At 50.1% G+C, this 13122-nt stretch overlaps 1 protein-coding gene across 1 annotated transcript in view; it reads right to left on the reverse strand.

Annotated features, from left to right (window-relative positions):
- Positions 1-13122, reverse strand: part of GABBR2 (gamma-aminobutyric acid type B receptor subunit 2) — a gene marked incomplete at its 5' end in the record, with an annotated part of 332387 nt that overhangs the window by 206428 nt on the left and 112837 nt on the right. The window contains one exon of the mRNA XM_074331530.1: positions 9698-9835. Within this exon, the coding sequence (XP_074187631.1) occupies positions 9698-9835 (138 nt within the window). The remainder of the gene's footprint in view (positions 1-9697; positions 9836-13122) is intronic.

Raw genomic sequence — 13122 nt, forward strand, 5'->3', positions numbered from 1 at the left:
CCTGATGAGCCCACCAATTGGGTTCATTTGGGAAACACTGCCTCACCTGGCGCCTGAATCCCTTCTTAGCATCCTCAGCGGGAGATGCCAGTCATGGCCTAAGGCAGGGGTTCCCACCCCTCAGTACAGCAGAAGCCTCCCAGCGCTAACAAGCGCACCAAGGCCCAGGCTCCTAGATGCAGGACAGGGCCTGGGGAGGGTGAGCAGCTGGTTCCCGTGTGCCCGAGACTTTCCCGTCCACGTTTTCCGCTCCACATTTACTTCTACCCCTCACGACAATCCTATGAGGTTGGCATTCTACCCATTTCACATGTTTGTCCCCCTGGAGGGTGTTCCTTTTCTAACGCCGTCTCCAGTTCTTTCCAGACTCAACTTGTAATTCCAGACTCCACTCAATGGAACCTGCGGTCGGGGCGCTTACTAACAGCATCTCTCTCACACGAGTCGCGCGGGTGATTTATTTATTTAGAATGAATTATTTACACTCTGCGCATTCCCAGAAAGGGTTTGAGGTGGTGAAAGACGCATAAACAATGAGACCATTGGAGTTACACGCTGGGAACTGATATTACTTTAGATACCATGGGTCTTGAATTAAAAATAAAGGTCAGAACCTTGAATTGAATCTTTTACCAGCTGGACAGGAAAGATATGAGTTGGGTCCTTGGCAGGAATAGACTGGGAACTGCCATGCTCTTGACAGCCTCATGCCCGTCTTTGCCTTTGCTGCTGTGAAAATGCCACCAGAAAAGAGCAGCGTGTGTGCCTCTTACAGCTGCCATAGGCTTCTCTGGCCTGTCTTGCAGGTTCTCTGTTTTAATTTTACTGTTCTGAATCACCTTCCTGGTCTGCGATAGTTCATTTCATCCACATAACTTTGAATCTGGACACAAACAGAGACCTATAAACCATCAGGAGTTCCCAGGGCCCGGCTGGCATCTCAGGGGGCAAAACCGTCAGTAGTAACAATATGAACCTTACATCTGCAGGGGGCTTACAGTCTGCAACATGCCTCCCCCTGCTCTACTGTTCCTGTCCTGTCTGGCCCTCTCAAATGGCCCATTTTGCAGATGAGTTCACTGAGGCCAATTTGCCCAAGCCTGTTCTGTCAGTGAGACACAGAGGAGGGACAATTACCCAGAGCTGCTGGATTCCAGGCCTCTGTTCTGGCTACTGCAGCACACCGCCTCTCTGCCATGTCCACCTGTCCTGAGGTGGCAGGGGTGGGCACTGGAATTTGCACTGTTGGGGAGCCTGGGAGAGGATACAGCAGGCACAGGATTTATTGAGTGGGGGAATGAGTAAATAAATAGGAGCATGAGTGAGTGAATGGCTGACAACAGCACGCCTGCCCTGCCCCTCAACAGGTACTGCTGGCCCTGACAGCTCATACTTCCTCTTGCCCATTTGTATCTAAACGAAAAGCTTCCAACTTTTTATCTTACGTGTGACATTCTACCGGCTCTCAGAACCCAGCTTTAGTGTCCCAGGCATCCAACGACACAGCCAGGAAGGCCCATCCATAGCCTCTAGTCCTTGGGGTATCTCCCACCCCTCTCCATAGAGCATGCCCTTAACATCTCTTTTTCTTCCCCTCCCCCACCTTTTTTTCTATGAATCCAGAAGGTGGAAGCATCTCATAGATTATTAAGATGCTAAATGGCCCCTTTGGAGACCAGCGTCAAGAAATGGCTATGGCCAGCCCCGGATTATTGGCCTTCATTCTCTTTCTTCGATAGCAGCCACAGCAAAGTTTCCAACAGTGCCGAATGACACTGCCGCTCCTAAATGGTTTTCAATCAGGTGCACAGCCCGGAACCCACTCCACAGCAAGGGTGTGGCACCACGTGGGTGGGCCTGCTGTTTGACTCACAGGGACTGAATGTCAGACCCTGTGTGGACTTTGAGTGTCTTGCTGAAGAGTTCCCATCCCACCTGATGCCTTAGTTTCAGCGTCCTCAGTGACAGATTAAACAACCTTTGTTGTTGATGCAAAGCAGGTGAGTTTTAAACGCTTATCACCGTAATCAGAGGCCTGATCTGAGCAGAGGAGCCCTTGTCATTGTAACAGCAGCCACTATTTTATAGTCTATAAAAGTGCTTTCACAAACACACACACACACACACACACACACACACACACACACACACACACAAAGAAAAGCCTTCACTGATTCTCACAATTGCATGAAACACAGAAGGTTAGTTTGCTATTCCCATTTTCCAGAAGAGAAAAGTGAGGCTGAGAGAGATAAACTAAGACCATGGTATAGATTAAAAAGCACTTGAGAGTGAGCCATGGGGCTCAACTTTGCTGTTACAGTGAGAATTTGGGCAAGGTCCTACCCACTTTGGGCTTCTATTTCCCAGTCTCTATAATGGACAGACTGGATCCAATGATGGCTAAGACCTTATCAGCTCTGCCATTCTGATAATCTACCTCAAATTCCACATCCCACAGCTAAGGAAGAATCTTGATTTCTCAGGCAACCTACAGCTTTAATAAGATAATCACTTGAGAAAATCAAGTCCGCTGACAAAATTTCTGTTCCTATGAAACAAATGGCATCCACTGACAGTTTAGAGCAATGCTGGAATTCAGGAAATAGCAAAGGGCCTGATTTGAGAGTTTTCACTGATTTTTTTTTTTTTTTTAATGTCAAAACCAAGCATGATTTAGGGTTTTCAGAAATCAAGTCCTAAATGTGCTGGGATACAGTTGCCAACACTTCTACAAATGCAGAGTCAACGTTCTCCCCTCTGCATGCCCTCCTGACCTCCACCCCCTCGCCTGAGCTTCTCCGAGGAGACAGCCCCACCACACAGACTGAAATGTTCCTTCCCAGGAAGGTCCTTGAGGGAGTGCCAAGGCCGGCCGGCAGGCAGGGTGGGCTGCTGAGGGGACGCTTGGGATGGCGCCAGGAGAAATGCATCTACAATTTCATACTAATCTATTGTGGCTGCCTTTTAAAGGACAGGCTCTGCGGGATACGGTTCTTGACGAAATAGTGTTTGCGTTTTCCTGCAAGCAGCCCTTTATCCCTTCAGGAATCTGACTTTATTTTCATCAGCTAGACTATTTCTGTCTGTGAGCTGAGGCAGCTTTCATCTCACTCTCAAGAAGGAAGGAGTTTTGTTCCCGTCTCTGAGGAGGTCAAACCCCCTCTTGCCGCAGCTCTTGTACCTTTGCTGGGCCCTGCCTCCCTCTCTTGTTCCAGCTACCCTGCCTCTACCCTTCCCACCCAGCTTTAAATCCTCCAGTTTCTTCTCCAGGCCCACGCTTTCAGAAGGAGAGACTAAGCCTGTGGGAGGTCTGCAGAATGGCTCAAAAAAAGTGCAATGTAGGGTCAGAAGCAAGCCACCTCCAGATCTTTGAGGATAGGATTCTGAGGGGGTCTGAAAAAAATTTCAAAGGAAACCCACTAGTTAAAAAGCATCAGGCCCAGAGATGGGAAATGTAGGCTGATGCCAAGCCAGAGACCATTTCAGGTCTCCCTTAGCTTTTCTTTCACAAGGGGCTATAGAGCCATTGGTTCGAGAGCCATTGGGCCCTTCCAGATGTGTCAGGTTCTGATGATCTGCCCTCATGATTAGGGACCAGCCTGAGGCCTGGAAGGCAGGAACTCCAAAACTCTCTCGGCCAACATTCCCCAGGTACCACTGAGTATCTGAGCCTGGCGGAGAACAGGCCCTGATCTCAGGCAGCTCCAGGCCAGGGTGAGCACAGGCACAGGCAGCAAATGCCCGTGGGAAAGGCATGTGGGTAAGGGAGCACAGGGGAGCGGGAGGGGTGGTTCACAGAGGAAGGCGATCTGCACCAGGAAAGCTGAGCACGTCCCTGCCAGGTGGAGAGACCGGGGGCAGAGGAAACAGCCCGTATGAGGCCAGCGGCAGGAAGGAGCAGGAAGTGGGTGGGTAGCACTGCAAGGTGATGGAGCGCCTTCTTGTCACACCACGGCCTGTGTCCTGGCGGCACTAGGATATTTGCCCCCGCGGCATTCCCTGCTGTCTCCTCCTCAGGGGCAGCATACATTGCAGTGCTGTGGATCAGGAGAGCTCGTTAGGAACCGGTGTCTGGGAGAGGAACTGGCCTGAGAGATCACCTGGCCTCGTAAGTCCCCTGGAGCCCACTGCATCTAATCACCTGAGCTGCTGGTACTGACACGCAGTGAGGGTGAGGAATGGGGTCTCCAGTCCTTGATGGGTTTGATAAACCTCTTAACCTGGACCTGCTGGGAGCAGAGCTGGGAATTTGCATTAACAGGAGCACATGCCCAGCCCCCATTAGTGATTCTTACAACATAGTTTGAGAGCCACCAGCCTGGTCTATGCCTACTCTATGTATCAAGTTGCCCGAACAGCAGGTCTAGCTGAGACCAGAAAACGTGGGGAACCTCGGGCAACAGAGAACTCACTACTTCGCGGCCAGGCAGCCTGATCCATGCTGGATGCCTCCAGCCACAAGGGCTTGCTTGCAGGGAACGCAGACGCATTGTTCTCGCTTGTCCCCACCTACGTCACAGAGAGCCCGCAGTATCTGTCAAGGAGCCCACAGCTCTGAAGGCCAAGACTCCTTCCTCCTCCCAAGCATCCTGCATGTTCTATGGTCTGAACACGCTCAGTCTCCGATGGCCGGACAGGCCCTTCCCAGATGCCGCCCAGCCTATGCCCTGGAGGGTCCTTCCCAGTGTGAGGCCCAGATATGACCCCCCAGTCTGGGCGGGGACGGACAGGTTGGAGAGGGACAGAGCCTGCAGTTAGACCCTGGACTCTAGGAAGGTCCTGGCATCTAGTTGGAGGAGCTCACGTGCCCAGGGGCTAAGTGACTCATGTCACGACTTAAACATCGGCACAGCCACCATGAATCAAGCAGCCTGGCAAAAGCAAAAGTTAAATTTAACAGATTTCAGCGCCAGGATGCATTTTTCACCCCTCTGTTGCTTGCAGCCCTATTTTTGTAGCACCAGGAAACTGCAACAACTGATTACGTATTCCAGGCTGGCTCTGTCCAGCCAGTACTGTTCCCCTAAAGGGCAGTCAGAGCTCCTTTTCAATTACCCAAATTACATGCATTTTCTCATTTGTGAAACTCTGTTTCGGAGCCCAGTTTTGAATAAGTTAAGGGACTCATCGAATCCCCTGAGAGACGGCAGACCCACTCATCTAGCCCTCCACCATCTCTGCGAGTAAGCCTATGCCCTGGAGGGTCCCCAGCCTCCCCAGAGGGGAGGAGGGGTGGAGAGTTCCCAGAGTCTGGTCCATCATAAATGGGGCTGTGTCCCCTGAGAGTGAGGAGAGGCAGAAATCAGGCTCAGGGCTACTCCCCGTCAGGATCCAGGTCCTGTTCTTACATCCGCCTTGCCCAGCTCCACAGGCTGGGAGAAGGTGGCTCTCCCGTAATTCTGCTCTCCAAACTGACAGGTGCTATCAAGTTCCCAGCCCCTCAGGGTCCCCCACCCAGGCACAGCTGGAGCCCTTGATCCAGCCCAGTGTCTTGTAGCAGACACTTAGGGCAGTGGTGGCCTGTGCGTGAGAATCACCCCAGGAGCCGGTCAACAATGAAGGAGATTCTGTGGAAGTGGCTGACAACCTGCGTTTTCTCCCAAGCCCTCCCTCCCCCTGCCCCATGGTCAAGTCCACACTGACAGAAAGTCTGCCTGGAGGGTTTCAGGCTCCTAGCCTCTCTCCTGAGCTTCGTTCAGTTCAGCACTCAGTGAGGACCTCCTGCGCTAGACACTAGGAACCAGGAGATTAAGAAAATGGGGGCCCCGGCCCTCAAGAAGCTTATAGTCTAGTAGGGAAGACCGGGACACAGAACAAACTATTTTCCACAAAATGAAATTCATTTAATAACAGAATAACGGACGCAATATAGGAGCGATGTAAAACCATGTTTCTCAGCCTTCTTTTTCACCTTCACTCTCCTAAGAAATGTAATTTCTTTTCCTAATTCTGCCCAACTCTTGAAATTTTAATACCAGAGATATACTATATACCTGTTTATGTACTGTATGTGTGTCTGCACTTTATACACAAAAAGAGTGAGATGTTTTTTCCCCCTCCCCACAAGAACCAATTTTTGCTCCCTTCGGGGAGATGGCCCCCATTCAAAAGGCATTGTTTAGGAAGGAACATTTCACTTTTGGGGCTGGGGAGGAGAGGAACAAAAGGAAAGGGATCAGGGAAGGCATCACAGAGGAGGTGGTACCTATCCGGGGTTTTGACGGATGAGCAGCGCTGCCCAGCAGACAAGGGACTCAGCATCAAGTCCTCTCCTGCAGGGCAGCATGAGCTCTGCCTTCCTCCCAGAGCTGAGTCTCTGTGGCCGCCAGCCTCCAAGATGGACCCTGTGAGGTTCACCTCCCGCTAGAGCTTGCGCAGCCCTCCCCCACACTAAATGAGAGCTCACGTGTAGGATCAATAGGACATGGCCGAAATGATGGCGTGCGACTTCTGAAGCTAGGTCCTAAACGACTTTGTGCTACCTCTGCCTTGGTCTCCTAGATGACCTGCTTTGGGGGAGGCCAGCTGCCCTGCCATTAGGCACGTAAGCAGCCCTATGGAGACACCACAGGGAGAGGCACCCACTTGCCAGCCACGTGAGGGGGCCCCACTGGGAGCCAATCCTCCAATACCAGTCAAGCCTTCAGATGATGCCGGCGCTCAGCCTTCAAATCTTCCAGCTGCTTCCCAAGCGTCATGAAGCAGACACAAGCCATTTTGTGGGTCTGAATTCCTGACCCCCAGAAATAATAAATGATTACTGTTGTTTTAAGCCACTAAAGGTGGGCGTGATCAGTTCCCCAGCAATAAATAACTGAGACAGTCTCCATCTCATAACCCGGTTCCCTATCCTGTCAACTCCGCTAGGCTGGAGGCTCGTGCTGAAGCCAGGTAGCTCTGGCTGGGAAGCCAAGAGTTTTCAACGTTGTGCTTGTTCCTGCAGCCCCATGGAGAATTCCAGACAGTGCCAGTGAGGCTACGAGAGGGTCCGGAAGCTCCCTGGATTCCTCTCTGGGTGAGGATTTTCCAGAGAGCTGGCTCTCTCATCTAGGCCAAATGTCTATCTGCGGATCCTTTGTCCCTCCATCCTTTCCTCCCTCCCTCCACCCTCTGATCATTCGGCAGGCATCTAATAAGGTCTCTGAAGCGTTACGCACCAGGAAAAGCAGGAGTAACTCAAGCCCAGTTCCATCCTCAAGGAGCTCACAGCCCAGCTAAACATGTCCTTGCATCTGCTGAGCCCTAAGAGAGGGGAGGCAGAGGGCCATGGGGGGCAGCTGTGTATATGCTCGCTAGATGTAAAAGGGAAGTGAGAAAAGGAATTTCTAAAAGGGCTACTTTACATCGTGCAGTGAGGAAGGCTTCCTGGAAGAGGCAGCATTGAAACTGGGTCTCTAACAATGGGTAGGGCTGACATACTGGACATGGGGAGAATAGGATGTCTCAGGTGGTGGGAACAGTGTTGCAGGAAAGACCGGGGGTGCTAAGTTTCAGGGTGTCCAACCCAGAAGGGGCAGGCGATGAGGCACGGGTGACAACAACAATGAGACAAGGAACACTCAGTGCTTAGGCTGTGTCAGGAACAGTTGTAATCCCTTTTTAATCATTTAATCCATACAGCAGCCCTATGAGGTCAGTCTCTTCTAACTGAGGCTCAGAGTGGCAGCTCAGAATGACGAGCAGGGTGTGTTGTATGCACCTTGACATTCAGGAAAGGACGCTCAAGTGCAGAGAAGTGACTTGCCCAGGGTCTCATGCTATTTGTGGGCACTGCGGAGCCCAAAGGCAGGCTCCCAGGGCACACTGAACCGTGCTGGCTCCCGGGTAAGTGGTTAGATTTGTTCCAGAGCACACAGAGCTGCTTTCCTGGCCTCCTCCCTCGCATCCACCCACATTCAACGTGGCCTGCTTGGGCCACAGCGCATGACTCACTGTTGCCCACGCCCACACACTCCCACCTCCTGCTTTTGCACACCCAGTTTCCTCTGACAGGTACATTCTCCTCCATGTCCCTAGCTGTCCAACGCGCTCTCCTTCTTCATAGCCAGCTCAGCATGACCTCCCTGAGATTTCCTTGACCCCGGGCTGAGCAGATGGCCCTTCCCGGGGACTTCACCCTCCCTCATGACACCTCTGCTGTGGCGGGCTCCCTCCTCTCCTTTACCCCCAGCACCCCACACAAGCAGGGCCAGACTCAGAGGGGTCCTTAGTCAATGAGAGCAAGTGGAGTGAAATCAGATCCCACTGTGGTCTAGCACCTGCCCTTTTCATTCTCACTCTGACCACCCTGACAGCCCACCCCCCATGCTCCAGCCCCTCTGTCTTCTTTTCTGTTCTCTGAACATGCCAGGCAGGTTCTTTCCCATCACAGGCTCTCTACATTTGTTATTCCACCCATCAACACGGATGCCCTTCATTCAGCCAGCTCCTTCTCACCGTACAGGTCTCAGCTCAAATGTCATCTCCTTCAAGAGGCCTTTCCTGACTGTCCCAAGGCAGTCACTATTTATCCCATCACTCTGTTTACTTCTGTCAAAGCCCAGTTTCCTTACCACCATTTTATCTCAAGTACCAGACTGCCTGAGTTTAAATCCTGGCTCTATTACTTAACGAACCGCCAGTTTGGGGCAAGTTACTTAGCCTCTGTGTGGCTCAGTTTCCTTATCTATAAAATGAGGATGATAATAGTGCCTGCAGCATAGAGCAATTACAAGGATTAAAGGAGTTAATGCACATGTAAGTGCTCAGATCAGTGTCTGGTGTGTAGTAAACCTGACAGACACATTATACAAGTGCTAGTAGCTCTTAGCACTACTACTCAATTGTTTACTTGCTTACTGCTTGCCTTTCTCCTAGAATGTAAGCTCCAAAAGGGTAGGGGCCACGTCCGTCCTGTTCAGCGTTATATCCCAGTGTCTACCAAAATTCTAGGCACACAGTAAGTTTCCCATTATATTGTTGGATGGATGGATGGATCAAAGAAGTAAAACATGCCCATGGGTCAGCACTCTTCCCAGGTGGTCACAACTTTCTGTACTCTTCTCTCTTGCATTCCAAATAACAGCTAGCACTGGTGAGTTTTGCCTCAACAGACCACAGACTCACTGGTGGAGCATTCTACAATGTATACGTAATATTTGCCAGCGTAGAGTGAATAACTGGCTAGGAGCCCCAGAGAAGGCTTAACCAAGGAGAAAGGCAGTCTTAATGGACAAGAGAATTTCAGTGGGGGAGGGAGGTTTGGTAGGGAGTAGATCAAGGGCCATCTGGTTAAGGGAACAGTGAGAGCAGGGCTCCGAGGCCTGAAGGTCCAGGGTGCATTTGGGGAAAGGTGGATTGTCTGGAGAGACTGAGGCATGGAAGGAGTGGCAGGGACACGAGATGACACTGGGCAGGCAGATTGGCTGGACGTTGATGGCCCTGTGAGTCAGGCTAGGGAGTCACTGAAATATTTCAAACACACAGAGGTGGTTTTAGGGCTATACTTTAGAGACCCACTGTGGTAGCCATGCAAGGACAGGCCAGAAGGTCAGGCCAGGAGGTGGGGACAGTGGGAGGCTATGCAATCACTTAGGAAAGAGTGGGGAGGCCTGAACTGGCCACATGGGAACCATGTTAGTCACGGAACCATTCCTGCGAAATACTGGTTGCCAATCAAAGACAGTACCCCAGCCAAAGGGGGCCCCGACCTTACCTGAACCAGATTCCAGCCTTGGAGGGACTCTGCGATGATGGACGTGACAGATGGACAGACGCCTCCAAACACCATCAAGTGGTTCGGCCCATATTTTATTGCATCGTAGAAGGCTTTCAACCCCTTCGCATTATCACACTGGGGAGCAACACACAGAAAGAGAAGCTCAAATTAGAAAGAGCTTTCCCCAGGGGCGAGAGTCCAACAGTAGATTCACACAAACAAACCTGCCTCCTGAAAAGCCTTCTGGGTTTCAGTTCTCCCATCGTGGGTCCTCTCTTTAAGCCAGCCCTGAGCCCATGCTGCGAGCTCTGTGAAGCGTGATCTGGGTACCCCCATCCTGGCTGTCCTCCCCCTGGGAGCCCTCTAAATCTAGGACCTCTGGCTCCCACCTAGCTCCCTTCAGAGCACACAGAGGAAAGGGCCCCAAAATGCCTCAGACTGGGGTATCACCCTTCCATAGGCATTTATATTTTCAAAGAAGACGAATCTTACACCCACTACGATGGCTATTATAAAAAAAGCAGAAAATAACAAATATTGGCGAGGATGTGGAAACATTGGAACCCTTGTGCATTGCTGGTGGGAATGTAATATGATACAGCTGCTGCAGAAAACAGTGTGGCACTTCCTCAAAAAGTTAAACAGAATTACTGTATGATCCAGCAGTCCCCCTCTAGGTATACACCCCAGAGAATTGAAAGCAAGGACTCCAACAGATATTTGTACACCCACAATCATAGCAGCATTATTCATAATAGCCCCAAAGTGGAAACAACTCAAATGTCCACCAACATAGGAATGGGTAAATAAATTGTGGCATATACATACAATCGGCTATTATGTAGCCTTAAAAATTAAGGAAACTCCGATATATGTTACAACGTGGATGAACCTAGAAGACATTATGCTAAGTGAAATAAGCCAGATATTTGCAAAAGGGCAAATATTGCAATTCCACTTATATGAGGTACTTAGAGTGGTCAAACTGATGGAGACAGAAAACAGAATGGTGGTTGCCAGGGGCTGGAAGAGCGGGGAAGGGGAGTTAGTGTTTATTGGGTGATGGAAACATTCTGGACATGGACGGTGGTGATGGCGGCACAACACTGTGAATGGACTTAACGCCACTGACCTGTACACTTAAACATGGTTAAGATGGCATAGTTTATGGTATGCACATTTTATCACAATCAAATAAAAAGGAGGAGGAGATGGAGGAGGAGGAGGAGGAGGAGAAAGAGGTGAATCTAAAGAGAAGAATTCATTCAGCAAACACATGGCAAGCACTGCTCAGTGTTCAGTCTGGGGCTGGATGCTGAGGAAACAGAAGTTGGACACAGCCCCCCGCCAAGGAGCTCACACACTGGAGAGGAAAACGGGCCACTACGACCGATCCCGGTGGTCCACCATGGAAATGAACAAGGACAAATGTGCATGGATGTCGGACATCAGTTACTGCTCACTTCCACCTCCCCACCTCCACCTCTCTCTTCAAGCCTCGGCATCTCTCCCCTGGGCAGAGGCTCCGGGTCCTAACTGGGCTTCTTGTTCCCGCTGGGCCCCAATTAAGCCCATTTGACAACTAGCAGTCTGAGGGGCTTTTGGAAAACATAAATTAGTCCTTCTTACTCTCCTGCTTTCCGTGCACTGAAAACCCAAACTCCTGTCAGAATGTAACTCTCAAAAGGTTAAACGCATCATTCTCATGAAAATCAGCAGTGGGTACATGTCATTGTTATATTTAACTCATGAATAAGGGGATCTGCAGGGTGACAAAGTGGATTCAAAAGAAAATTTGAGAGCTAGGAATTTTAATAGTGAATGGAAAAATAAGATTGCTAAATTAGATACAAGCCTGGTTAATGTCCTACAGGGCAATAAAACTATAACCTTTGAAGACAAAAAAGAAAATAATTGAAAACCAGCACATCTTAATCAGTTTCAGAGAACTGTAAGATGTCTGGGCTTTAAATTCCCCTAGTTCATTGACTGTTAAGCACGGCTCTTAGAAAATGCTCTGAGTGTTAGGCTATCTGGTTATATGATAACTCTGTATTATTTACAAGTTTGGTATGATCTTCTTAACCCTCCTTGTTATAATGGATGCCAGAAGTCACCAGGGCAGCTAGCCCTGCCTCTCCCCCTTGTTCGCCAAGTACAGCTTCCCCTGCCTCCTTTCTGTTCCTTGAAATCAAAAGCAATTTCCTTTCTGCCCCTGGCCCTTTGTACTTGCTGTTTTCTCTGCCAGGAGTAATATTCACTTGATTTTCAACATGGCTCACTGCTTCTCATCATTCAGGTCTCAGCAGAGCTGTGACCTCCTCAGTGGAGTGGGCACTGTCTCCTCTTCCCAAAACGGTCCCATCTCCAGTCACTCTCTAATAGGCCACCCTATTGATTGCCCTAACATAGTACCTAAAATTACCTGGAATCATCCCGTCTGTGTTTTGTTTGCCTGCATATTGGCTGACCTCTCCACTAGAATGCAAGGCCCCTGAGGGCAAGGACTTTACTGTGTGCACTGCTGTCTGTCTCGCCAGAGCTTAGCTGGGAGCCTTCGTAAGGGCTGCGTAAGGATTTGTTGGACGCCCCAAGGAGCGCGCTGATGTTCTCCCAGGACCTTCTTTCTCCCCCTTTTCTACTTCCACATCTGTCTCCTCATTGTTGTCTTCCTTTTCATTCTCTGTCCTCCTTTTTCTTTCTGCTCCCTCTCCCTCCCCCTGAAGTGATTATAATATAGGAGCAGAGTGGGTTAGTATTTCTTGCTCCTTCCTCACTTATTTGAGAGACTTTGGACTGCGACCCATGGTGGGTGCCCATAAGGATAGAAAAATGAGTCCAACGCAGTTCCTGGCCTCAGGGAGCTCACTGTCTAGTAGAGGCAGTGAGACAGGGGCACAGGTGGCCGTGTCACGTGGTGGGCAGTGCTCAGTGCTGGGGGAGAGGCAGATCCAGGCTATGGGGAGCACGGGGGGGGGGGGACCAGGAGGGGGTCTGGGGGTGCGGCACTTGATACTGAGAGATGAGGGCAAAGTGGCCTGGGCTAAGACAAAGGAGGGATCTGAATGACTGCCTAGGGAGTTTGGATTGTAGCCTGCAAAACTTCAGGAAAGAATTCAATATTTAAATTTAAATTTAAAATTGGGCAAGTTAATTGTTTTGCCAAGAAAGAAAGAGAGAAAAAGAACAGGAGAGAAAGATGGGAAGGGAAGGGAGGGGAGGAAGAAGGAAGGGAGGAAGGAAGAGAAGAAAGATTAAGTTCTTATTGCTTCTTGGGGTTTTCTCTTAATGGTCCCCGTTCCTTGACGGAAAACAATCCTTTCCACCCTCAGCGGAGCACAAGCCGATATAACAGAGCGGTTCATGTTTTAATTGTTTCTACCATGATTTACTGAATCATTTTCCATTTTAATACATTCTGG

The sequence above is a fragment of the Rhinolophus sinicus genome, linkage group LG04 (assembly GCF_036562045.2).
Source record: "Rhinolophus sinicus isolate RSC01 linkage group LG04, ASM3656204v1, whole genome shotgun sequence".
In the NCBI taxonomy this organism is placed as follows: Eukaryota; Metazoa; Chordata; class Mammalia; order Chiroptera; family Rhinolophidae; genus Rhinolophus; species Rhinolophus sinicus.